The 26,391-nt window shown below is 46.2% G+C and overlaps 2 protein-coding genes across 7 annotated transcripts; both read left to right on the plus strand.

Moving 5' to 3' along the window:
- The first annotated feature begins 4,809 nt into the window (after nucleotides 1-4,809).
- On the plus strand, nucleotides 4,810-8,867 carry LOC137786934 (prostaglandin E2 receptor EP1 subtype-like). Its single transcript, XM_068579080.1, has 3 exons — nucleotides 4,810-4,945; nucleotides 5,863-6,716; nucleotides 7,839-8,867. Exons 2-3 carry the CDS (start codon nucleotides 5,904-5,906, stop codon nucleotides 8,109-8,111), a joined length of 1,086 nt encoding a protein of 361 aa, XP_068435181.1. The 5' UTR covers nucleotides 4,810-4,945; nucleotides 5,863-5,903; the 3' UTR covers nucleotides 8,112-8,867.
- A 4,391-nt stretch (nucleotides 8,868-13,258) lies between these two features.
- ilf3b (interleukin enhancer binding factor 3b) lies at nucleotides 13,259-25,748 on the plus strand. Of its 6 annotated transcripts, none has more exons than XM_068578092.1 (18): nucleotides 13,259-13,318; nucleotides 14,674-14,767; nucleotides 15,463-15,686; nucleotides 15,841-16,015; nucleotides 16,748-16,895; nucleotides 18,263-18,354; nucleotides 19,437-19,532; nucleotides 20,114-20,231; nucleotides 20,334-20,431; nucleotides 20,512-20,623; nucleotides 20,760-20,873; nucleotides 21,125-21,330; nucleotides 21,427-21,603; nucleotides 21,716-21,997; nucleotides 22,344-22,479; nucleotides 22,620-22,667; nucleotides 24,203-24,616; nucleotides 24,901-25,748. In XM_068578092.1, exons 2-18 carry the CDS (start codon nucleotides 14,765-14,767, stop codon nucleotides 25,047-25,049), a joined length of 2,592 nt encoding a protein of 863 aa, XP_068434193.1. In that variant the 5' UTR covers nucleotides 13,259-13,318; nucleotides 14,674-14,764; the 3' UTR covers nucleotides 25,050-25,748. The 6 variants fall into 6 exon arrangements, with proteins under 6 accessions (XP_068434193.1, XP_068434194.1, XP_068434196.1 ...); XM_068578093.1 differs by having other exon boundaries at nucleotides 20,114-20,225; XM_068578094.1 differs by lacking the exon at nucleotides 13,259-13,318 and adding an exon at nucleotides 13,602-13,672.
- The last annotated feature ends 643 nt before the right edge of the window (nucleotides 25,749-26,391 follow it).

The following is a 26,391-nucleotide window of genomic DNA, read 5'->3' on the forward strand; positions in this document are numbered from 1 at the left end:
ATTCGCAATGGTGACTTTTCTCTTTGGGTGATAGTCTCTCACACACACTGGATACAGCTTCCATCCACATTCATATAGTAATGAAGTTTTGGTTTGATGTATGCAGTCCCTGAATGATAAGCGGCCTCTGCTTTGGCGCTTTCCACACTTCGTGAGTCAGGGAACTGTTACCGTCGCGTTCACTCAGGCAGCGGCGGCACACATGAAGGACAGGCAGCAGAACGGCCGTCACATGAGTGTGTTGGACATGTCTGAATGTGCACAATGCGTTGACAGCAAATCAAATATGTCAACATGTACATAGTAAGTGTGTCACCGCGGAATGACCAATGGAGGAGCTTGAAACCTGCGATGAGGAGGATGATGCGTGTCACCCTGAGGAGAGGTCAGCTGAGGACCTTTTGCATCGTCCAGTAAATAAATATATATCCTAGTTCCCATGCTTCTGGAACAAACGGTAGCAAGGAAGCTGCGGTTTCCTGGTCAGTTGTTGAGGGCGTTAAGAATATCCCATGTGTTTAAATCTTCTCCCGGCTGCCTGAGTCTGCAGCCGCCTGGACGACCTCCTTCTGCTGCTGCTTCGTTTCTTTGTATTTAGCTGTTGCACGTGCAGGAGTGCGTCGCAATGGAATCAACAGGAATTAATGATCCTTCGGAGCAACTCGATAATTGATAGTCATTGTGATTATTGTTTTAAAGATATTAGGTGTAACTTGAGAGACTCTGTTACAGAGTTGTGTCTTTACCGCGATGCAAACTAAACTAAAAGTGACGCAACGCAGAGTTTAGTGAAGGTGGTGCCGTGCAGACCCGTCGAGTAAAGTACCATCGTGGAAACCCGCACTCCATCGTTGACTCTATGAGCTAACCGGCTAACCCGGAGCTCCTGCTAGCTAGCCCCATGCTGCTAACAACACACCGACCACATGACAACACAATAAAACAAGTTGTACCAACTCATTACTGTCGAAGTATTGTTGGGAGGGTTTCAAGGGAGAAGTAATATGAATAATTCTGGGTGAAGGCTCTTTATTTTTAAGTAAAACATGATATCCAGCCCTTCCTCCAATGTGTTTAGTCCCTAATTCATTGAAGTTGATGGTTAATATTTTGTTTTCGTCCCCTTGAAGCAGATTTATTCAATAGTTTGACCCAAAACCAAATAAACAAACCAAACAAATAGCCACAAAACCACTAAGTCAAGCGGAGGCATACGTTTATTTTAGTAGTCTATACCGATCGCTGATAGGCCCATCCACTGTTGGTTTACCAAAAAAGGGCCAAATACAAACCATCTGGCCGCACACTGTGTTTTTACAGACTTTAATCTGCTTAGAGATGTTCCTTAGAAACACAGCAACTCCATAACTTCTCTCCTCAAGACCCCACAGCGCTATGAAGGACCAACAGACATGCTTTCTCTGCATGTGGTCAGTTACTATTTGACTACACGACTTAATGGGTCAATCCCCGCTTTGCATATATGTATCCACATCTTGAAAACGTCATCCATGTGGGCCCATAAAGATAGATAATTCAAGAAGAAATGCCAGAAACTCTGCAACCGTGGCTGATCTCACCTCATTATCAAGACTAGCACCTACTTTAACAAAATGCACTTTCACCGAGACGATGAACAATTCAACGTATATATATAAAAACCAACGGGCATGACATGCATAATTATACAAAAATGTCGGGACAACAAGCCTGGTAATTATGAGGTTTTCAACAAATAAATCCTGCAGTTCTTTTGTGGCTCTGTTGTAAAAAGAAATGCAACAAACAAGCTGCATCCAATCGAGTCCGACCGACCGGGCTGCCGCGTTCTTCCGCTACTGTGGATTATTTGAGGCTGGTGCCGAGGAAGGTGTCACAAAAAAGAGTCTTATAAACGGCATGGCGCGGTTAAAATGGGGGAATTTAGCGAACAGGATGATGGCCTTTAGAAAAAGAAACGCTTTGCTTGTGTTTCAGTCACGCCGTGAAGAGGATGGTCTTCCCCGTGTCCGGATCCTCTCGGGCCGGCCGGTGGGGGGTTGACAGAAAGGTTGGAGTCACTTCTGAGTTACTGCACGTTGTGGTCCGGTGCAGTGTACAACTCAAAACCCCTCGTAAAGACTTATTTACAGCCGCTTTCGCCGTGTGGTTTTCCACTTTTATGTCCCTTTGGCGCAAATAAAAACGTGCAATTAACATGGCTGCACAAGCAAATAGCATCCATGTGGAGTCAGGATACAACAGCAAGGACCCGACAACTCAGGAGGACATTTCTTCCTCTGCCACGCCGTGGCCGTCTACGCGATTACGTCTTAATGGTACCGAAAGTAGGGGAAAGTTCATGAATGAAAGTGCAGCGAGAACACGTTCATGAAGCTCTTTACTGAAAACCTTTCTCTTTGTCGTCGATCACATATTTTTACGGACGCGGCCGAAAACATCGTGAGGCATGTGAGGTCATCCAACCTGAGATCAGCTCCATTTTCACTACTACTTGTTCTGCTGTGAATCCAATGAGTTAAGAGGAAGCAAATGTAAACACAAGCACATCTGTTGTTGCAGACAAAGAAACAACATTTTCTCTCTGGCTGTGGTTAATAATAAATGACTCCCCTCTTTTGTTTGGCTCATTTTCGGAGCAGACTTGCTTCCTGTCTCCTAACCCCAACGGGCCCGACCCCTCCCCGGTGAGCCCTTCCACTTAGCCCCTAACCTCAGCCAGACCACGCAGGCGGACGTGAGCGCATGAACCCTCACCCGCTCACAACTGCTGCAGCTGCACCTGTCTCCAACAGCCCGCTCTCTGCCCGGATTCATACCCGCAATCCAACATGTTCAGGCAAACATTGCAGACTCGGGTGTGTGCTTTTGAAACGCCTTATTAAAATAACCCTCTTTTGAAATGTGCGGACATGGGCCCTCGCATCAGTGCAAAGAGGACATTGTTGTTTTTTGTCGACACACACTGCTGTGTGTGTCAGCACGTCGGCTGTTTTGACATACTGAGGCGGCGGTGAAGCAAGAAGACCTCTCTCTCTCTCTCTCTCTCTCTCTCTCTCTCTCTCTCTCTCTCTCTCTCTCTCTCTCTGGAGGAGGAATTTCAGACGAGTGCAAAGATACGCCCGTCTGGTGATGACGGGAATCCGAAAAGCTCCAGATTATTTTTCACGATATGACACTGCAGCCTTTTGTGGAGCGTCTGTATCTGTTCTGCGGGCTTATCGCAAAAATATTCCGGGATTTTTTGTTAAAGGGACAGTCCACCCCCAAATCAAATATGCACATTTTGTGGTATTTGCCCTCAAGCTGTGAGTTGCCTAGTTTTGGAGATATCGCCCCTGGAGAAGCCTGCTGTCTCTTCAATGTCACCGCACTTGGCGTTTGGTTTTTGGCGCTCAACGTGCCGAAAAGAGAAACATTTGAAAAAAACCTAACAGCAAAGTGTCTTTCCAGAAATCCCGAACCTGTGACTCACAATAGTCCACAGACCTTGTTGTGAACAGTTTCATGAAGGAGCACAAAGGAGCTCTTTCTACCAAACTCATCAACCTCACTGAAGGAAGCCTGAGTCCAGACTTGATGCGGTTAGCTCGCCGAGCGCCACCGCGCTCGCTAACGTGACTGCTCACCTTGAAGCTCGCCGCAAACGTCCATGAGTAGACGCACGCCTCCTAAAACAGTTTCTAGATGAAACTGCTCTCAGCGAGGCCTTTGAGTCATCTTCAGCAACCAGGTCGTGATTTCTGGCATCAGAGACACTGCTTTTGAGTTTTATCTTTCATTTTGATGATGCGGTTTGAGCGCCACAGAGGGCCGCAGAGTCCCACTATTCAGACAGAGGAGGCCGATATCTCTGAAACTAGTCAACTCAAGCCAAAACAATCCAGAGTGATAAATAGTACCACAGGTAATAGGCACAATATGTTTTCCTTTTGGGGTGAACTGTCTCTTTAAGTCCTCGCGTCCCCTGCAGCGGGTCAGGGTCTTCTGCAGGACTGGGAACCCCCTTGCAGGCCCAGCTGCAGACGGCGGTGTTGGTCGCGGCGGGCGGGGGGGCAGCTGGTTTGAATTGATGAGAGCTGACGACCAGGATGTCGATGTTGTTCAAACGCGGCTCCGAGCAAGGCAGTGTTTTCATTTCTACAACTGACAAACAAGAGGGCCGATGTATCTCCAGCGGGGGAAAGCACAATGCACCGTTCAGCTCGTCAACACGGCCGGCTTTTACTTTGAAGAGTCTAATCTGGCATCAATCAGACTGTTACTCATTTTTGCTTTTGTGATTATGAAGTCATGCTTATTTCAGGCACACACAAAAAAACTGCATCACTGCTTATAAAAGTAATACTTGAAAGGAGTTTTATTTCCCAGCCTCGGGCAGGTTTCAGTTCTCCAGGTTGTTGTCGTTACGGACTTAATATTCAAGCCCCTGCCTTCATGATTGGGAGGTGAGGTGGAGTGATGTATGATCCAGCATGAGTTTTAGATATTAGACGTGTAGCGCAGCATCACTCGTGTCCGCTCCAGGGAGCCTCTGCCGGGAGGACCAGACTGGGTTTCGACCCACTGAGACCTCCAGGGGCGACGTGAGCGCAGTGCAGCTCCTCAGTATAAAAGCTGCTGCAGTGTCACAGGCTTGAGCAATGTAACAGAGAGGCTGCCTGTTCTCAGAGGAGAGTCACCACATAGTCTGCACATGGGGAAACGGTGAGGAAGAAGAAGAAGAAGAAGAAGAAGAAGAAGAAGAAGAAGAAGAAGAAGAAGAAGAAGAAGAAGAAGAAGAAGAAGAAGAAGAAGAAGAAGAAGAAGAAGAAGACGTCCTGTTACTTTGGAACTATCCCAGAACACAACCTGGATTAATTTGTTCTTATTTGCTGCAGTTATGAGTAACTGTACAGATCAGAGGGACCTTGGTCGCCCCCTTCATGGATTTGCTTTTTCAAAGGTGGGTTGAATATCTTCCGCGTGCAGAGCAAATGCTGTGCACGCCGGCTGTCGTTCCAAGTTCAGGGAGTTTTATTCTGTTAGAATTTGCTGAAACTATTTGGAGAAACTTTGAATATACTAAAAAGGTACAAAAAATAAATGAAACACTATCATATTAATTACGAAAATGTAATGTTTGAAATGCTCTTTTAAGCCCTATGGGGCTACAGAGGTGTATGTCTGGCAATGCGTGTGTATTATTATGTAACATCATCATCGTGTTGTGTTTTGTAAATGATTAAGTTTTTATCATGTTTATAACATATTATTAGCTTTTAAATGTGTAATATATTATATGATATATGTTTAATAGGTTGTGTATAGGAAGGCATATATAATTACATTTAAGCATGAAAATATATCTCGTAAAAAATTAAAATCAATATAAAGAAAAAGGAGAGAATTATGAACATAGAGATAACTAACAAAGAGCAATACAATCATATTTAAATAAAACATATAGTAATACATATATATAGTATAAACACTAAGAACAGGACAAAATGAAACACAGCACCGCGTACAAAGTGACTTTAAAAGCTGCATTTAATATGAGCTGAGCATTACGTGTGTAGATAAATGTGCATGTACGTCGGCCGCTGCTGCTGCACGGCTCCACTCTCAGAGGAATGTGTGCAGGAGCTTTCGGCGACAACAGCATCTGTCAGAACTTGCTCAGACATTAAGAGCGCCGCCTCGTATCAAGAGAAAATGTGAGCTCCTTGCACCGCGACCTCAAGAACTCACTTGTGGGGATTGAAAGCTGGGCCTCTTTGCCGTGGGGAGCTTCTGAAGGCCGCGTGAGAAGTGATTTGGGTGGAAAAAGGCGGCGCGTGGAACGGAGAACCTTAACCTTGTCTGGTTTTTCTTTACCAGCTCAGCCAGAGGAGCCCCGTCAGGCCCGGGGCCCGGCGGTGATGCTGGCCATGCAGCACAACAACTCCTCCAACCACACGCCCGTGATGCAGGAGCTGTGCAATGCCACGCGTCCGCAGAGCACGCCCACGTCCGCCGGCCTCACCATGACTCTGGGCATCCTGTTCAACGTGGTGGCCCTCATCATTCTCGCCAAGGCGTACAACCGCTTCCGCCGGCGCTCCAAGGCCACGTTCCTGCTCTTCGCCAGCTCCCTGGTGGCGACGGATCTGGCGGGGCACGTCATCCTCGGAGCGCTCGTGCTCAGGAGGTACTCGGCGGGCCCCGTCTCCAGCTTCCAAAGCGGCGACAACAACCCGGACGTGTCCTGTCTGTTTCTGGGAGGGTGCATGGTGTTCTTCGGCCTGTGCTCGCTCTTCCTGGGCTGCGCCATGGCGGCCGAGCGCTGCCTGGGCGTCACCAGGCCTCTGCTGCACGCTCGCCTGGTGACCACGGCGCGGACAAAGATGGCGCTGGCCCTGATCTGGCTGCTGGCCGTGTGCGTGGCCCTCCTGCCCTTCTTCGGGCTGGGCGCCTACACATACCAGTACCCGGGGACGTGGTGCTTCATCAGGGTGATGGAGGGCACCGACGCCACGGACCTGGCCTTCGTGACGCTCTTCTCCGGACTGGCGCTGACCTCCCTGGCCTCGGCCTTCGTGTGCAACACCATCAGCGGGATCACGCTGGTGAGGGCGCGGCTCAAGAAGAGGTCGTGCTCGCGACGGCGCTCGGCCGGCTCCCACGACACCGAGATGGTGGTCCAGCTGGTCGGCATCATGGTCACCTCCTGCATCTGCTGGAGCCCTCTGCTGGTGAGTGCCGGGGGAAACGTCCAGCAGACTGAAATCATCTCATTTGAAGAGGGCTTCTTCAGCCTGAAACAGATTTTCAAATGTAGATCAACATGTCATCATATGAACATATTATATATGAAGAAAATATACGCCAAAATGCAATCCAGTGAACATGTGAACATACTCGCTCTTTAACACTTCTGAGCACACGCATCATCTGCAGCTGACTGATTTTTAATAACAGAACTTTTTTTGTTCAGTTTGAGGAAATGTTTAACTTGTAGAAACTTAAATTAAAACGATTGAAAGAAAGAAAGAAAGAAGGAACAGAACTTTGGTAGATTTTTATGCACAGAATTTCATACCCAAGACAAAGTGATGAGCGGACCCTTTAAACGGTTGTTTAGGAGGATGTGAAATGGGACAGTTCACCGCTTTGCATCACAAACCGTTCAGCAGGAAACAGGAAGTTTTGAATTCCACAATAAGTTCAACAGAGCAGCAGCTCTGTTTGTTTTAGTTTTTTAAATGCAGTCTTTCTGGAAGTTGAGTTAAAGTCACAATAACGAGCACCGACTTTCTGACCATGACGCCTTCACACTGAAAGAGTTTGTTTAGTGGGAGGGGGCCGTTGCAGTTCACCCTAACCCTTGTGCCCGAAATATTAGGCACAATTATAACATGCTTCAGGAGAAAGAGCGGTTGTCCACTAGTCAGCGGTTCAGTCCTCGTCCAACATACATGCTGCCAGTGTGCGCGTGAGCATGAATGCCAACTTGTGTTGTGCTCCGAGTGCTTTAAGCGCTTTATAAATTGACTTACTTTAACTAAAAAGGTCGTTTTTTTATTTTCTAAAAGTCTAATGATGCACATAAAAATAAAACACAAGCGCTCTCATTCAGTGTGATCGTACATTTTGATCTCTGCTGTGAATAAATACAAGTCCCCCTCTCTGGGGACGAGTGCAGGGTCCAAATATGAGTTCATGCTCTGTGTGTTTCAGCAAAGCGAGGCTGCACTGTCTGACATTGCAATGAATTTAAAGGGTTAATCAATGGCTAGTATTGTGTTTTGATTTAAGATCATACGAGTTTAATAGATGAGCCTCTAATTGTTTCAAATCTTGTCTTTTTTTTTTAGGTCTTCGGACTGATGTCGGCCACAAAGTCCTACAGCGGCCTCCTGGGCAACGACTGTGCTGATAGGGAACTGATGGTGATGGGCGTCAGGATGGCGACCTGCAACCAGATCCTGGACCCGTGGGTCTACATCCTGCTGCGACGCGCCGTGCTCCGGAAAATCTACCACATCACCAAAAGACGGGCCAGTTTCAAGGGGAGCACTTTCCGCTCCGTCCGCTGGGAGGTCAGCTCCTTTCAGAACTCAGAGAAGAACAGTGTTAGTAAGATTTGAACGGACATATGAATATATATCTATATATATATCTATATATAGATATATATATATACGGAGGACTATGTCCCTCATCAGCGGGATCGGCACTGAGTCCAGCGCTCCATCATCTGGATCCATATTCGGTGTTGAAAGGTTCCTAAGGAAAGGGAGGTCTCGCTCGGCCGGCCCTCTTTGGGTCAATGAAGTAAACGTGTTGGGACCCAAAGTGATTATTATTATTGCTCGTGTTCCAATTTTAAAAAAAATCACCGACCAGCTTGTGTGTTGTTCTGAGTACAGTATGAGCCAGTGTTACGCTACAAATATGAACCGTGTCTGTCACGAGAGACCAAGGCCCACACGCAGCGCATGCTCGCACGGCGGCCTGTCCTCGACGAGAGACGCTCGCAAATGAAAGAGATTTCGTAGGTTGGAGAACAATGTGTGAAGACTGTATGTACCTATAGTCTTAAAGCAAACATCTCAACTCAAAGGTTTGGTTCGCTTTGTTCTCCGACGCAATGTAAAAGTCAATGACTTGTATAATAAATGCTCACATGAGAGAGCCGAATAAAGCAAAAGAAGAAGGGCTGCGCCGTTACCTCAGCTTCACGATGTGAAGAACACAATGTTGTGCTGTGACATGAGTGTGACCGAGCGTCTGTTTTTGTGTGTTTGTGAATGTGTCTGCAGTATTTCCCCCCCCCGAGTCTCTCGGGACTGAAGTGAAGCTGCGAAAAAGCTAATTGAATGTGATATTGTGAACAAAAGGGAATGTACGATTGGATAATAAATGATCTGTTAATGTTTCATCTTATTCTGGTTTATGATCGATGCCAAAGCTTTGAAGTAATGTCTCTTGTATTCAACTTATTCTGACTGATGAGACAAGGCACGCTCATGTCTACCAGTAGTCTTGATGGAGGCCTGTTAGCTTAGCACAAAGACTGGAAACAGGGAACCAGCCTGCAGGCTCTGTCTTAAGGTAACATCAACACCTCTAGAGCGCGCTAATCTAATGTAAAACTATTAGCACAATGCTAAAGACCATCAGGACCCCCCCTCGCCCCCCCCCCCTCTTACTGTAGCCATGCTTATGGATGCTAAAAGGATATGACATTAAAACTTAGACCCGTGTCTGAGACAACACCCAGACTTGCCCGACACACTTGTTTTCACAGATAAAGAATCAAGAGATGCGATTATTGTATGCCTTTCAGATTTTACCTAGATCTAGATAAATCTCACGCATTTTGTCCTCAATAGCGTCAATATTGTTATGTGATAATATCATGTGAAAGAAGAATAAAAAAAGCTGGCTTAATAGAAACATACATAGACTGATTAGAAGAGGACCACGTATTGACCTTTGTGGAACGCCACAAGAGGCACTAACCTACTAAATAAGATTATGAGCACAAGTAGGACCTGCTCCAGTGGATGATAATGGTTGTGCTGACGTGAGTGTGACGTGTTTTACTCGTTGCAGGGTTACAAGCCTCAGATACAGATCAAATAAGCCATTCGTCCCCTTTTACAGAAGTGATGTTTTCTTGGTAAATAATATGTGGAGGTTTAATAATAACAGTGTTAGTATAGTTCCTGAGTGTGGATGAGCCACCTAAACCCCCCTAGAGGCCACTTTCCTGTCCCCACAAAGAAAAGGAAGACACTGTGAAAAGAACAGACAGAAGGCCAGCCCGAGGAGGAGACAGTGTCCTCGCTGCCATACAAGCACCGCCGGGATGTGTGAGCAGTCCAGGCTGCGTTCTGTCTTCAGCGGGACAAGAACTTATTGAGGGAGGTAAACAAATCACGAGACCGCCTGGACATGGACACGTACAACAACCTGTGACATGGACATGGACACAAACAACAACCTGTGACATGGACATGGACACGTACAACAACCTGTAACATGGACATGGACACGTACAACAACCTGTAACATGGACATGGACACGTACAACAACCTGTGACATGGACATGGACACGCACAACAACCTGTGACATGGACATGGACACGTACAACAACCTGTAACATGGACATGGACACGTACAACAACCTGTGACATGGACATGGACACGTACAACAACCTGTGACATGGACATGGACACGTACAACAACCTGTAACATGGACACGTCCAACAACCTGTTACATGGACATGGACACGTACAACAACCTGTAACATGGACATGGACACGTACAACAACCTGTGACATGGACATGGACACGTACAACAACCTGTGACATGGACATGGACACGTACAACAACCTGTGACATGGACATGGACACGTACAACAACCTGTGACATGGACATGGACACGTACAACAACCTGTGACATGGACACGTACAACAACCTGTGACATGGACATGGTTTACAGGTAAACCCGGCTGGTCACCAGTGAGATTCAAACAATCCTGATTGTTGGTTATTTAGTTTTTGGACCAGGTACCTTGCATGAAGACCCTATGGCATTATTTTGTGTGTGAAGCAGTGCAAATCCACCCAGTACAGCGAACGCCCCAAAAAGGCCCATTGAGGAAGATGAGGGAAGTGACGATAAGAGTTCAATAAGAAGGAGAAAAAGCTGCTTAAGAAATGTAAATGCTCTTTCTGCTGTATTTGTTGAAACTGAAAGCAGTCATTCCCCTGAGAGGTTTTTTTTTCAGCACCCTGGACCTGACTAAGGGATATTGGCAGGTACCGCTGGTGGAAACCTGCAGGTATGTGAACTCTGACACTCTGCAAACTACTTGGTAGAGTCACATGAGCGGTTGTATCTGTCTGCCTCCGGCTGAGGAACATACAGGTCCTTGTTGTCTTGTGACTATGGCCGACGCAACGAATCTATAGATAGAGGTCAGGAGGGTCTGTTGTTTATCATTTGTATTTTAGAGGTATCGCTCAGCTCGTTCTGGGTCTATTTGTCCATCATGTTGTAATTCTGACTCTCCTCCGTCTTCACAAAGAATAAATGTCCTGATGGAAAGATTTCACAAACCAAGCTAATCAAACTAAGAATGTGGAAATCAGTTTTCTCAAATATGATTAAAACAAAAAGTAAACTTTTGTTCAAAGGTTCAATAGAATATATAATTATTTAACGAGCTACAAGGTTAACCTCTGCTGTCACAGAGACTTGGAATAACTAAACAGAGCTCTTTCACCACAGATGGTTCGGTCCGACCCAGAACATTTGTTCGACAGAGTTTTATAGTATTTACAATTCATCAACGCATCAATACATGTTACCCAAAATGATTTACATATGCACATCATCAATAAAGTTAAAGCTTTCGCTGTTTTTGCAAAAAGCAACTCGATGTGGTAGCAAGCTAGGGAATGTCAACATAGTATTTAACCCTGACACGATCTTTGGAGATGAGTCATCCGACCTCCAGGGAACTGGATTCAACAGAACATGTCCTTGAAGCAACAATCACAACAATTTAAACTTTCAACCACACGGTTTTATTATCATAACAATCATCAGGAACTAATTGTTGATCTAATTGATTCCTCTACCAGTAACTATTAAATAAGCATTGGATTAAGTATCATAATAGATAGAAAGCTGTAATGATGACCGTAACATACACAGAAAAATCACTTTAGTACCCGTCCCCCATCCTCTACGGGAGGAAACAGTCAGGCTTGGGATCCAGTGTTTCGTTGCAGCATCAGCCTTAGGAAGATTCACATTTTGGCAAACTTTGCGTTACGGACGTTTCTAATCAGCTGAATTCAGCCCTTTATTGTGACGTTGTATTACAGCACTGTTGTGTTTCATGTAGGTTACACATGAGGTCATTTTGAATGTCTAAGTCTTGTGATTCAAAGCGATCCATGAAAGTGAGATTCTTTGGAACGTAGAAGTCTGTTGGAGGAATGACGTCTCTTGTTGGCAACATGCTTACAAAAGTTTTAATCTTTAAACAATTTAACGTAGAACGAGTTGTAAAAATAGATTAGACAGCGAAAAAAGATATCTAAAATGTTTTTGCTCTTCGGCACACTCACTCTGTCAGTACTCTATGTGGTTGCTAGTTCTATTACACTATATTTGGTGTTGCTCAGTTGCTCATTCTGATGATAGGGAACACAATTATTAGTACACAGAAGAAGAGGAAGAAGAAGAAGAAGAAGAAGAAGAAGAAGAAGAAGAAGAAGAAGAAGAAGAAGAAGAAGAAGAAGAAGAAGAGAAAATCACATTTCACCTCTCTGGGACTCATAATAGATGACCTGGGGCTGGAGATCTGCCTTCAACAAAATGCGAGCAGCATGCCCGGCGCTACCAGCTAACTTCAGCTAACGTTACTCTCTTCAGTGAAAGCAGAGAGTTCATCTTGACCTAGTCTGATCGGCACCATCCGAGTGGGACAATAACAGTTGGATCTCTTTATTGTTTGGGGTTTCCTTTCGTTTGTTTTCTTGCTGTGCCTCTCACTCAGGGCCGCAGCCAAACAACATCCTCCTCCAGACGGCATCAAGCCTTGCCTGGTGGGAAGGAGGACACTGTGAGGAGGAGCAGGGGGGCAAACACTTCAATATTAATTGTTCATGTATAAAACTCATGTTGAACTATTTTTTTGGGTCAGACGTCCGAACCATCTGTGGTGAAGAGCTCTGCCCATTCAATTGAATTATTCCATGTTTATGTTTAATAAATGCATTTACGAGTTTCCTTTCACATTTGTTTTCTTTAAAGGACATTGATACGGTTAATTCATTTTCATTACACTTTGCAGCTCCCTCAAAACAAAACATGTGACCTAACAAGCTGTGTCCAGATATTTCTATATCTGTAGAGAGAGAGAGAGAGAGAGAGAGAGAGAGAGAGAGAGAGAGAGAGAGAGAGAGAGAGAGAGTGTGTGTGTATATATATATATATATATATATATATATATATAAATATATATATATATATATATATATATATATATATATATATATATATATACATATATAATGTAAAATTGAAATATGATTTTTGAATGAATGAGCCAGCTGTTGCATTGAGGCAATTTAATAAAATTCATCATTAGTAGCCACGCCCCCGGCTCTGTGCCCCCTTTTCCGATTGGCTGCAGTTGCAGTCACCAGTAATCTCTGTCCAATCAGCATCACCGTTTTTCACATCGTGGGCGTTTCCGTGCGCACTCCTGGCTGAGACCGGGAGCGAGCGTGCAGCGGTCCATTAGAAGCAACGACACCACGGTGAGCAAGAAAGAAATGCATAAATTGAGCCCATAGCATGAACGGGGTTAGTTGTTTGGGGGCCTTTGGACGCCAAGTGAACTGACGAAGCCTGTGAGCGGTTCATGAGGGGGTTTTATTTCAGAAGTGCGTCAGAAGTGTGTCCGCTTGGCTTTGTTCAGCTAAGCTAACCTGCTAAGTGCGAGCTGGGGCTAAGCGTTGAAACGGGGTCTCGTCTCCTCGACCATTTTGCTGTCTGATATGACAGTCCGGTATCCGAAACATAATTTCCCGTGAAGTCTTTGCACTTCTTTGTGGTGACTCGGTTGACCAGCGTGATGTCTGTGTGTGCTGCGGCTCTGCTGTAAACGACGGGTGAGCCGTTTTCTTTTTGTGTGTGGGGGGGGGGTTGTGTGCTAGCTAGCTAGCTAGCGAGCTAGCTGCCGCGGCCAGTCAAAGCTCTGCACTGAATTAAAATGGCGTCTGTTTTTAAATTTCCCTGATGGAGCTGCGGGGTCTGGGACCCACAACTGACGGGATAACTCTTACTCACACCGCGCTCTTGAGCCTGCAATACACAACACAATTGTGTGTCGGTTTAACAGGTGTGCCAGGGGCGTGTTGGTGCCCGTGCCACGCGGCCGCAACTTGTTGATTAAAACAACAACAACAACAACAGGGGCGATGTTTATCCTGGTTGTTGATTTACTCCGTTGCCTTTACTGCAACGGGAAACTGACGTAAATCACTCGTGTAACGCTGCTCATGACCGTCACATTATCTTAACATCTTAGCGGGTGGGCGTGTCCCGGTGACTGAACAAGGTGTCCTGCATGTTCACTTCACCCCGCTGTTACACCCACATCACGTGTTGCTGCTGCTCTGTAGCAGCAACAATCACAACATTTGAGGCGCCACAGATGAACAGACAGTCATCCGTGAATAACTTGGATTGACCTCGACCCAGAGATCAATCACATCGAGCAGCGCGGACCTCACGTGTGTGTGTTACTAAGTCTAGCAGACGTGTATATTTATATACTTGCCTACATAACGTTATAACATAGCACATTTGACCTGCTAGAACAATGAAAGGTGTCCAAAGCTGTTGCTCGCGTGAAGAGGCATGTGTGCTTACAAATCAGATGCATCACAGGTTTCCGCTTCTCTGCCTGGGGAAAGCCTGGTTGAGTTTTTAATCCCTGAGGCATGCGGTGCTGGGTCAACAATCCTCCTCTTGTTCCAGCGAGTACCAACTCTATGCCACTGATAGATAAGAGAAGGATTGTCAGGGACGTGTTTGGATTCTAACCTCAGATACAGAAATGTCATTGAAATCTAATTAAATCGTGTCTGTGTCCCTCCCCTCTGTGCAGACGGACTGCAACATTGTCATCTGCAGCCAAGAAGAAATTTTTCAACACTGGTTCACTGGATAAGGGAGTCGCCACGGTCTCTCGAACAACAATGGTAATGATTTCCTTTTCAGCATCTATGTATGATGTGTTTTGATGCCTGACAAGTAGGCCGGCAGCAGCAGCCGAAGCAGCAGGCACGCTTCCCTCAATGTGGGATATCACTGGTAACGGGACAAATAAACGCGGCGCCTCTAATTTAAGTCACAGGGCTGCTGCCAGCGCCTCGTCGCTCTGCCGTCTGCCTGGGGCTTTAGGAACACATGCTCGAGCTTCCACATCACCGCTCCCCTCTAAATTGGCTTTGGCTGCCTGTGTGTACACAGGGCTTGTGTAATCACTGGTGTTAGAAGCTTGGCCCAGACACGAGACCACGTTGCTCTTTATTTTGTTTTTAATTGATCAAAGACAAGAGACTGACAGAACTGGCGTTTTGCAGGTCGGCCGTTAGCCTGTCTCATAAAGCAAGATTAATTAAGCTTGTTGAATAACTGTTCTGAATCAAACCTGGAGCGTTTTCAAAACGGCAACATGGTCTGAAGTTGATCTGTTTCTTTTCTGTCCAGTTATCTACTTAGTTCAGTCATTCTGCTTCCTTCATACAGGTCTCTGTTGTATGTGAATACTGATCTTTTTTTTCTCAAAGCACAGTCTGTTTTGTATCTGCAATAAATTAGTTTTTGCTTACCTGGACTCGGCATGAATCTCTGGTATAGTCTTCTTTATTATATGGATCTTTTGTCTTCTCAGCCGCCTCCAATGCGCCACCGCTCCATGCGCGTCTTCATGAACGATGACCGCCACGTCATGGCCAAACACTCTGTCATCTATCCAACTCAAGAGGAGCTGGAGAGCGTACAAAACATGGTCTCCCACACGGAGCGGGCCCTCAAGGCCGTCTCCGACTGGCTGGATAAGCAGGAGAAGGTACCCCCGAAGTCTGACTCTGATAACGCAGACACCGATAAGGAAAGGTGAGGCGATGTCAGGGCTGCCATCCTCATGTTCAGCTCGTAGGAAAATTAGTCGGTTAGTAGGACGCGTTTCCTCTTCTCTGACCACTGCTCTCTTTTTCTTGTCTGTCATGTGCGTCTTCCATGTTTGCCATGTTTTGTTTTTTTGTGGTAGTGAGCACAGAGACCAGGCAACCCGCTCTCTGCGGGGTGTAATGAGGGTGGGCCTGGTGGCCAAGGGCCTGCTACTGAAGGGGGACCTGGACCTGGAGCTCGTGCTCCTCTGTAAGGAGAAGCCGAGCATCAATCTGCTGAAGCGAGTGTCTGAAAACCTTTTGGCGCAGTTAAAGGTGAGAACGAGGCTCGGCTGAAGCTTTGTTTAAAACCCGCTCTTGGCCCCGTAGCGATGGCCCTCGCAGACTGTGAACAAGCTCAGAGCACCAACAGAGGCTTAACCGTTAGCATCTTCGCCGTCTACCATGGAAATAACCACCATTTCTGCTTTTTACTTGTTGTGGAAATCCCCAAAACGTCGGAACATCAAACGCCCTCGTGTCTGCGATCCTAATATTACCCGTAGTCGCACACAGCTCCCTAACTTCAGGAACGTGCGTCAGGATGACGGCTGTTTTCAATGCTACAAAAGTACCTGTAGCCAGTTTGATTTTTTTTTTTTTTTTTTAAAAAGCGGTGTGTCGCAAATGTTGTGTTGTGCAACAGCTTTGCGAGCAGCGGCACTACAAGTGACAGTAAACGCCAGACTTTTGATTTAAAACACGGATGATGCAATTCTTATTTCTTTCTCTCTTTGTTTTGAACAAAGTCCTAGCTATCACGCTGATACGGGGATCTCTGCTGACCAGAAAACACAGCACCATCTAGTGGGCTGATAAAGCATTTAGTTTAATTATTCTAGGACCAAAAGGTTCATAATTCATATAATAAAAGATCGATACTCGGCTTCTGTGCATCAAGACAATATTGCCACGCAAAATATCGCGATACTATGCTGTATTGATTTTTTTTTTCTTCTCCCACCCCTACTGCCTTTGTCATGTCCTAAACATGTTGCTCTCCTGCAGGCGATCACAGAAGACAAGTACGTGGTGACCCAGCATGTCCACGAGGCCAGTATTGTCATCAAGAACACCAAGGAGCCTCCCCTCAGCCTCACCATTCACCTGACGTCCCCGCTGGTCCGCGAGGAGATTGAGAAGGTCACGCCCGGAGGTAAGCGCCGGCCCCCCGAGGGCCCCAGTGCTTCTTCAGTGCCGCCGCCTCTCAACAAGCAGGCAGGCTCGGCCGGCAGCCAGGCTAGATAGATATTGTTTATTGGGCCTTCAATGGAGCTGGGGGACAAGAATGCACTGTCACGTAATGAAACTGTGCTATGTTTATAGCTCTCTAGTCTCTCTCTCTTTCTCTCTCTCTCGTAGTTCCATGTGATGTAATTGTACATTTTTGATGGCCCAATATACAGTATAGGGCAGGCAGCTTACTGACTTCTGAAGACGTGGCTTTCTCTTCCCCCTCCCTTAACGATCAAGGTCACCAACAAAATGAAGGCTTACTGAGAATTTAACCAAAAAGAGAGACCACTTTGTTTGCATGTGTTTTATCATTGATGGTGAACGGTTCGCATTGCAGCAAAAATGAGTAGCAAAACAAGTGGTGGAACTGTCCTCTGTCGTTCGACCCAACAGCGGCCTGTTGACCGTCTGATGTTCATTAGCAGGGAACGCTCAGGGTTACAGATAACGACGAGGGACACTTGGATTCTGCACGCTCAAAAACGCAAGGCGTTCTCCGGCCCCAAGTTGTGAGAGTCACAGACGACAGCATCATTACAGAAGTATGTAATCACTGAGCCTGATTGTGGCGAAGCCATTTATAGACGACGTTGTTTTTGCAGGTGTTGAACCTCAACTTTATCTGTAGCCCTGCGCGAACAGCGATGCCCGGTTTGGGTCTCCTTTTTATTTCTTTTCAAGCCATCAGTTTTGCTGCAGTGTGGACTTGTTTTTATACCCCACTTTTTGTGCATCTGATAACTTCTGCCTGTGGTTCCAATTCTGATTCTCTCTGTCAAGCCTTCTAGTTTGTCAATTTTTAGGGACGCTGGACCTTTGACCAACTGGCCGCTCTCTGTCTCGGAAGGGGCAAAGTGCAGCGCACCCAGTGTAGGGGCGAAGGGGAGGGGCTCTACCTCCCGGTAACGTCCGAAAAGGAAAAAGCACTGAAGCAAGCACGGAGAAACAACCTCCCATTTGATACGACCAATTAGCCCTGAAGGCATGCACTTTTAGTTTACGATGGGGATGCTTTTTAGTATATATATTTTTTGCCAAGTCAGGTTACAACCCACTTTAAAACTGTCGTTCTGCTGGGTTTTAAGTCCAACCGTTGTGTGCCGGGCCGTACAAAGCGATATCAACTGGGAGGTTGACGGTGCTTAGTGGTTCTGCAGTGGAGGGGTCCCCCTCCCCTTCCCCCTTCCTGCCCGTGGTCTGGGAAGGCTGCCTGTGTTCCCCCTGGCCGGCTGACAGAACTCCCCTTGGTCAAACTGTACCTTGTCTTCTTATTCCACCTGCCAATAGAATCGCTTTCAGTCAACGATCCCCCGGATGTTCTGGACAGGCAGAAATGCCTAACTGCCTTGGCGTCTCTCCGCCACGCTAAGTGGTTCCAGGTTTGGATCTTGTCTTTATTTGTCTCTAAAACAGAAGTAGTTTTGAGTTTGGTTTTATGCTATTTGTTCTTTTGTCTCTTGATTTGGGCGTTCAGTGTGTTTTTTTTCTTCTTATTTACTCTTTTGAAGTGTACTTCCTGTAGTAATACTTGACGATCTGGACGTGTGTTTCTTAGGAAACCTTTGTCATTACACTGTTGTAGAGTTGCTTTGCTAACTTAACAGGTTCTATTGCAGTGCCTCTTTTTTTTCTTTAAAGTTCAATGCTGCTTTTAGTCCCTGACTTCTGTAGCCAACCTCACAGCTGCTTTACTCAATCAACAACAATAATCTGGGACTAATGCTCCCTGTATTCAGGTGCAATATTTCTTGTCAGTGTTGGTGTGAGTGAGCTGTTGTTGTTTTCACATTTCTATAAGCTGCTCGTAGAGCCCCGTGGCCTCATTCTGTAGTTTTGAGGAGAAAAACACATCATTTTTCCTGTAGTGGGCCGTGTTGATGACTCATTCTAGCTCTGTGGCTCGTCATCTTCTGTCTCTCACTCTGTAACAATCAGCGCTCCATCTCTGCAGCTTCTGTAGAGTATGTGTTCTCAACACTTCCTGCTCTCTGGCTTTTCTGTCACTGTGTGCCACAAAATCAACGGGAATATTGCACCTTGAGGTTTTTTTTTGTTTTGTTTTGTAGCTACCACTGACTTCACCACTGCCTTTTTTTTTAAATGACGGCACACACAAAATTTGATTTCTTTGTTGCACATTAAAGCTAGCATTAAGTTTGAGGTGGCTTTATTCACACTTTCCTTCCTGAACGTTAATGTATGAGCATGTTGCGTCTGATCCCGGCACCAGATCACGACCGCTGTCGACCGATCATATTTTAGGGGCCTCCAGACATTATTCTGTCACTCAACATTTCCATAATGACAAAGCTAAGCTGTTGTAGTCTGTATGGCTTCCGTTTTAATACACACTTTACTTTAATTGATTTTGCCATTTGTGGTGCTTTGTGCCTCATGCGGTCGTCCTCGTCGACTAAGGCCTGCGTGTCCTCCCCGTGCCCCTCCCTGCTTGTGTCCTCAGGCCAGAGCCAACGGGCTGCGCTCCTGCGTCATCGTCATCCGGATCCTGCGGGACCTCTGCGCCCGCGTCCCCACGTGGGCCCCGCTCCGTGGCTGGGTGAGCGAGCGCCTCCTCTCCACAGCCTCAATGCAGCAAAGTCTTCATGACGCGCAGGAGAACGTGGCTTCTCAAACTGACTTGCCTGCCCCAAAACCCTGAAGCGCTCATTATTATATTATCAGATGGTTATGATTGTTTTACGCTGCTACATCCTAGTTGTTAATCTGCTGACATCCCATCTCTCTCCGTTAGTGGCCAAGCTTAATAAGTGCACCCTTTTTTCCCGTCTGCAGTCGTGCTCATCAATAGAGCGCCGGCCCCCACTGACTGACCCGGTCGCCCCCAGGACTATTTCTTCCGCTTACTGGTCACTCCCCTACACTTATTTAATCACACACGACACTTTAGCACACACTTTAACGTTATTTGTTGTCTGAGCGCTTTATTCTCACCTCATACTTAATTGAATACAGTCGTTCCTCTTGTCTAACGTCTCGTGTCTAATGTTGCGCCTTCTGCCAAGGAAAATTCCTCATTTGTGAAAACATTCCTGGCAAATGAACGGAGTCTGATTCTCAAACGTCGAGCCTCTCTCTCTCTCGCTCTCTCTCTCTCTCGCTCTCTCTCTCGCTCTGCAGCCACTGGAGCTGATCTGTGAGAAAGCCATCGGCACCGGGAACCGGCCCATGGGGGCAGGGGAAGCTCTGCGGAGAGTTCTGGAGTGTCTGGCTTCAGGCATCCTAATGGCAGGTATATGTACGTGAGGTGTCTTCTTTCCATTCAGTTTCATTCGCAGTATTTTATTTGTATTTTCCCCTCCCAGTTCTAAGTGTTCCCCCACGTGTCCACTTCCTATAGATGGTGCCGGGATCTCTGATCCGTGCGAGAAGGAGGCCACAGATGCCATCGGCCACTTGGACCACCAGCAGAGAGAAGACATCACAGCGAGCGCACAAGTGAGTGAAACGAGGTCCCGTGTGCATATTTATTCCAGTTTAGTGAACGTGTTGCTGACATGAGTCTCTTGTGTCTTCAGCATGCCTTAAGGCTGTCGGCTTTTGGACAGCTTCACAAAGTGCTTGGGATGGATCCCCTCCCTTCAAAGATGCCCAAGAAACCCCGTAGCGAGACTCCTATTGATTACACAGGTAAACCGGGCTGGCTCACCTCTGAGACTCAAACAATCCTGATGGTTGGTCATTTAGCTTTTAGATTCACCGCATAGATGCAACGCGACCAGGTGCCCTGCATCTTCTTATGGCTTTATTTGTGTGTACGACGCAGTGCAAATCCCACCCAGCACGGCGTACGCCCCACCAATGAAAAGGCCCATCGAGGAAGAGGAGGGAATTGATGACAAGAGTCCAAACAAGAAGAAGAAAAAGCTGCAGAAGAAATGTAAGCGCTCGTTCGCTGTATTTGTTGAAACCTACTGAAAGCACTCATTCCTCCGTCAGAATGAACCTTGTATCGTCCTCGATAACAGAAGGTTGAGAACGGATTAATCGTTAATTGAAAACCATTTGCTTTCAGAGATGATGACCAATTTGAAAATGTCACCTCTTTAAATTTAGAACGTAAAGTTAAAAGTATGAATCTACCCATTGATGAAAAAGTAATGTTTCTTCCTGTTTGTAATGCTGGACCAGCTCCAGAGGAGAAGGCTGAGCCTCCCCAGGCCATGAACGCTCTGATGAGGCTCAACCAGCTGAAGCCGGGTCTCCAGTACAAGCTGCTCTCTCAGACCGGCCCCATCCACGTCCCGGTCTTCACTATGGCCGTAGAGGTGGACGGCAAGACCTTTGAGGCTTCTGGTCCGTCCAAACGCACTGCCAAGCTGCACGTAGCCGTAAAGGTGAGCGCAGCATAAACAACAGCATTTGTCCGTTTTTCCCCCTATACTTGAGTTTTTTTGTTTATGTTTTACTACAATCGGTGTGTGTGATTGCAGGTGCTGCAGGACATGGGCCTGCCCACAGGAGTGGAACTAAAGGCCGCCGAGACGGTGAAAGTAGAGGAGCCGGTGGTGGTGGTCGCTGTGGAGGAATTGAAGCCGGTCATAACGCCCATCGAAGCCCCCGCTGCCGCCACGGGAGCAGCCAATGCCGACGCCGCGGACACCGCAGAGGTACAGAAGCTCCTCCCCCCCCCAGTGTGTCGGCGAGTGACGATCGTGTGAGGCAATTTTTGGGCTGCCCCGTTTTAATTTTCTTGACTGACCATGTTTCTGTGTCTGTCAGAACGCTCGCCAACAGGGACCGATCCTGACGAAGCACGGCAAGAACCCCGTGATGGAGCTCAACGAGAAGCGCCGCGGCCTGAAGTACGAGCTCATCTCGGAGACCGGCGGCAGCCACGACAAGCGCTTCGTCATGGAGGTGGAGATCGACGGCCAGAAGTTTCAGGGGACGGGCTCCAACAAGAAGGTGGCCAAGGCCTACGCCGCCCTGGCCGCTCTGGAGCGGCTCTTCCCCGAGGGCTCCGTGGCCGAGGCCGCAAAAAAGAAAAAAGGACCACCGATGGTAAGAAACTCTCCTGTCCAATATGATGCAGTCGGGGAAAGTAAACTTTAATAACTTTAATAACTATACAGTCAGTTGTAAAGACATTGTAAATGGACACAGTGTAATATTCCTGGCCACTAGACATGGTATAAAAATTGCGATAAATGCTAAAAACAGTCAACAAAAAATAGACCAATTGCCCAAAGGGTTTTTCTGTCAAAAGGTTTAACGAGCTCGGCTTCACCGGGTTAAATTACGGTCATCAGAGGGGAAATTGCTGTTTAACTTGCTGTTCAGCGTTGATTTTTATTCATTAGATTATGTAAAAAGGGGGGTACGAATAAAATGTTTGTGTCCCCGTCAGCACGCCACCGGCTTCAACATGATGGGAGCGTCCGTGGGCGGAGAAGCTGCTTCGCCCAGAGGCCGAGGAAGAGGAGGACGAGGGCGAGGGCGAGGCAACAGGGGCTTCAATAACGGAGGAGGCTACAGCCAAGGAGGTAACAACCTTTCACTGCCGCACACGTACTCCTTTGTTCTAGGAAAACACCAAGAGACACTATTATTATTACTATTATTACTATTATTATTATTGATGGGGTTTGAAATCAGCATATTAAACTGAGTTTCATCCGGCCAGGTGGCTTTGGAACGTACGGCTATGGGAACAACGCTGTCTCCGGATACAGTGAGTATTCATTATGATAATCGGGTTCGACTGGATGTTTGCTCGTTGTCTGGGCTGCAGTTAAGCTTTCATGTAAGAAATGGATGTTGTGTCTTTGGGTGGTGGGTGTGGGGTGGTGCATCCGTCCAGGACTGGACAAGTGTTACTTACAGCCTATTGGAGAAGACGGCTCCAGTGCAAACGACACCACATAATGATAAACCATGTTGGGACATTCCCAGTTCAATGATTTTACATTTCTCTGCTTTAAGCCACAGGATTGTATCTGTTTTTTGACAAGCCCCTCCCTGCCCCTCCTCCCCTCCTATGAGACCCCTTTTCTTCCCCCTGGCAGCCCGTTCTGAGGACTGACCTACCTGAGCGTGACAGGAGCAGAGAAATCTAAAAAAAAACAACTAAATACCTCAGTTTGAACTCAATCTGACCAAATTATTCACAAGCCTGCCCATTTCATGGCAGGAAAAAAAAATAAATTAAAAACCTTCCAAATAAACAAACCTAATTTTGATATATTTTTTCCCCCTTCTCTGCCCTGTCTCACTCTTTAGGTGACTTTGTCTCAGACTGCTATGGCTACCACGAGTTTGCAACATAGATCTTCCCCAGTCTTATAAAAATCAAAAAACGGTCCTGTAGAAAGGAAAACACACACACAAAAACAGAACTCTTCACCGTCAAGTCCGCAACCCTGGGATTAAAGTGAACCCAAGCCCCCCCTCCCCCTGTGGTGCCTCTCCACTTGTCACGTCCTGACACCTCGGGGGAGACGATCTGCCACTGCATGCGTGTAGACTAAAGTCACCTACTGTGGATGTACCTGACCGCCTGGAGCCCCCTCCCTCCTCCCCCACCCAAATATAAAACCAGGGCTGATTTATTGTGGATTGCCTCCATGTGTCGGACCGGCCAAAGGGATTGGTATCCGTTTGTTTGGATCAGGATTAAGTGAAGGCCTGTTGGAGCTGGACAACATACTGCCTTTTGGATTATTGTCAAGACTGCGATCGCCTGTCCTCTCTCTCTCTCTCGCTCGCTCGCTCTTCCTCCAAACTGTTTACTTCGATGAGAATACTGAAAGGAATCTTAACGTGTTTTTATTTCATTTTAATATTCTGTCACTTCCAAACGCGATTGAGCTGTCTGTTTTTGTTGTGTTTTTATGCTCATGTTTTATGTAGAATCTGCCGTCTCGGTGTCATATCGGCAACACTGTTAAGTCCACGCTACACTGAATGCATGCTTGTCTAACTTTGGCCGTGTGTGTAGTCGCAGTATCCCACCTGTAACAGCGTTATTGATGAACTGAGGCTGTTTCCACAAAGTTTGCACACACGGACTTGCTGAGTTTTGGAATGTTTGGGAAGGAATGTTTTATGTTTTTAGTCGTTGTTTTTTTAAAATAAATGTTACGTCACCATTCATCACTGTTACTCCAGGGTCTGAATTAATTCCAAAGTGTATGCAAGCAGCATCTTTTTAAAGTACAACCAGGTCGTGCCCGTTTTTAAGATTTGTGCCGTGCTGTTGCCTCCCAGATTACTACAACAACGGTGGCACAAACGGAGGAGCCGGGGCATCGAACGCCCCGACCGGCGGCCCCCCGGTCAGCCCGGCGCCAGGATCGGCTCAGGGCTCCTACGGCTCCTACTACCAGAACGACGGAGCCTACGGCGCCACGTCTGCCGCGAAGAACACCAAAAAGAAACCTCCCATGAACAAGGGAGGGAAGGCGCCCTTCACGGGTCCCCCAGGGGCGAACAGTGGGATACCAGGCGGGTACCAGCCCATCAACCCCCCGGGGCAGGGCGCCTACAACCAGTACGGCTACGGGCCGGGGAAGAAGACTTTCAACCAGAACCAGGGGGCGACGGATGGATACTCGTACAGCACCGCCTATCCGAGCCAGGTGACGGGCGGGGCCGGAGGCAGCCAGGACTACAGTTATGATGGTGAGTGACGGGATTATTTGCGACGACACTGACACAAACACTTAAAGCACACACACACCTCATTGTTACACCATTTTTCTCGGTACACCTCTACATCCTAAATTATTCTATCTTCACTTCTTTTGGTGTTGTATCATGTGTTCTGCGTTAGTTTACGTCGCCTTCAAGTGGCCAGAAATATAATTGCAGTTTTTCCATCGGTTTCAAGCCAAAACGTGTTGCTATGTCTATTCGGGAATTTTTGGGGGAAATCGATCCACTAACTACCAAAACCTTTCTTGTAGGTTTCAACAACCAGTCCAATTACAACTCGCAAGGAGTGGGAGGCGGCGGTGGCAACAACAACCAGGGCTTTGGCACCAACCACTCTCAGTACCACAACCCACTGGGCTACGGCAGGGACGACGGCAGCATGAACTACCAGTACAGATAAACTCTAACCACTCCGCCTGTGAACCATCGGCACCAAGCGCTCCGCAGCGGTGTCTTCAGAGCCTTCTCCAAAGAAAGCGACTGCCTGTGCTCTCTGCCTTTTCCGTGTTTTGCTTCTTCTGTGCTTTTGAGTTTTTATGTGGCACATGTGGGCACAAACGGAGTTGTCTGGACTTTTTAAGAGTGGGGGTTTCGGTTGAATTTAGTGGTTTGTTTCAGTGGTCTGGTCAGTGCTTAGTCTTGTGTTTTTAGGTTATTTTTTATTTTGTTTTTTAATCTATGCTACCAGTCATCTTCATCACTAAATAAGGAAGGCTAATTCCACAAGTTTCCCACTGTCTTTGACTTGCTTTTATTTTTATTTTGAAGAGCTGTGTAGCGCAGGCCGTTTTCTTTTCTTCTGTTAAACTAGTCAAATCTTTGCAGTTTTTTCAAACTATAAAGCTTGTTGTATTCCTTTCTTTTGTAATGTTTCAATAGACTCCAATTAGCTTATTTTTCTGCATTGCTTGTATTTTTGGCTCATTTTGTAATTTACCTAATGTGATGTAGTTATTTTAATGTTTTTTGGAGTTTACCGGAAAATACACTTACATTCTGAGTTCACATTTCTGCTCAATGTAGCTTTCTCATTGGGTTGGATTTGTTCCTGTTAATGTATAACAAAGTGTTTGTATTAATAAATGATTTTTATTTTAAACAGAGGCCTTTATTAAGCTTTTGACTTAAAGTATCCAGTTTCTACAATTGATACTTTTTAATTTAAAGTTGGAAATGAATTATGAAGATTAACTTTGAATGACTTACTATTCAGTGCTTAACAGCTAGAGTTTTCACAACCTGGCAACCCAAAACTTGCTCTTATTAATGGCGGAGAACCTTAAACAGGTTAATAAAACAATGTAAATTATTTGGATAGTTTAAGGAAAATAATTTGACATCACAGATAGTTGTGATGGGCCACTGTTAAAGGAGGGAATACTTAAATTTCATAAAAACATCTCAAAGGTTTATATTTAGAAATTAAATGAATAAAACAAAGTGTGGTAGTTGAGCTTTGTTTAGGGTTTTACCCTTGAAATTTCATTTATGAATGAATTATTGTGCTATAGTTTAATATCAGAAATTGGAGACGCGTATTTAATTGTCATAAAATTCATATCAAATGAACATCTAAAAGCGCACCACAAAAACAAACGAACTACAGTATTTACGGTACACATGAACTACAGTATTTACGGTACACATGAACTACAGTAATTACGGTACACATGAACTACAGTATTTACGGTGCACATGAACTACAGTATTTACGGTACACATGAACTACAGTTTTTACGGTA

The sequence above is a fragment of the Clinocottus analis genome, unplaced genomic scaffold, assembly GCF_023055335.1.
Source record: "Clinocottus analis isolate CAN_PGR_092001 unplaced genomic scaffold, fCliAna1.0.p SCAF_16, whole genome shotgun sequence".
Lineage (NCBI taxonomy): Eukaryota > Metazoa > Chordata > Actinopteri > Perciformes > Cottidae > Clinocottus > Clinocottus analis.

What these genes read in the sequence shown, in the direction of transcription:
- LOC137786934 (XM_068579080.1), top strand. Translation starts at nt 5,904, where the DNA reads ATGCTGGCCATGCAGCACAACAACTCCTCCAACCACACGCCCGTGATG. An exon ending in TCTGCTGGAGCCCTCTGCTG is followed by an intron (nt 6,717 to 7,838) that starts GTGAGTGCCGGG and finishes TTTTTTTTTTAG; the next exon opens with GTCTTCGGACTGATGTCGGC.
- ilf3b (XM_068578092.1), top strand. An exon ending in TGAGAAGGTCACGCCCGGAG is followed by an intron (nt 16,896 to 18,262) that starts GTAAGCGCCGGC and finishes ACCTGCCAATAG; the next exon opens with AATCGCTTTCAGTCAACGAT. An exon ending in CCAGGACTACAGTTATGATG is followed by an intron (nt 24,617 to 24,900) that starts GTGAGTGACGGG and finishes CCTTTCTTGTAG; the next exon opens with GTTTCAACAACCAGTCCAAT.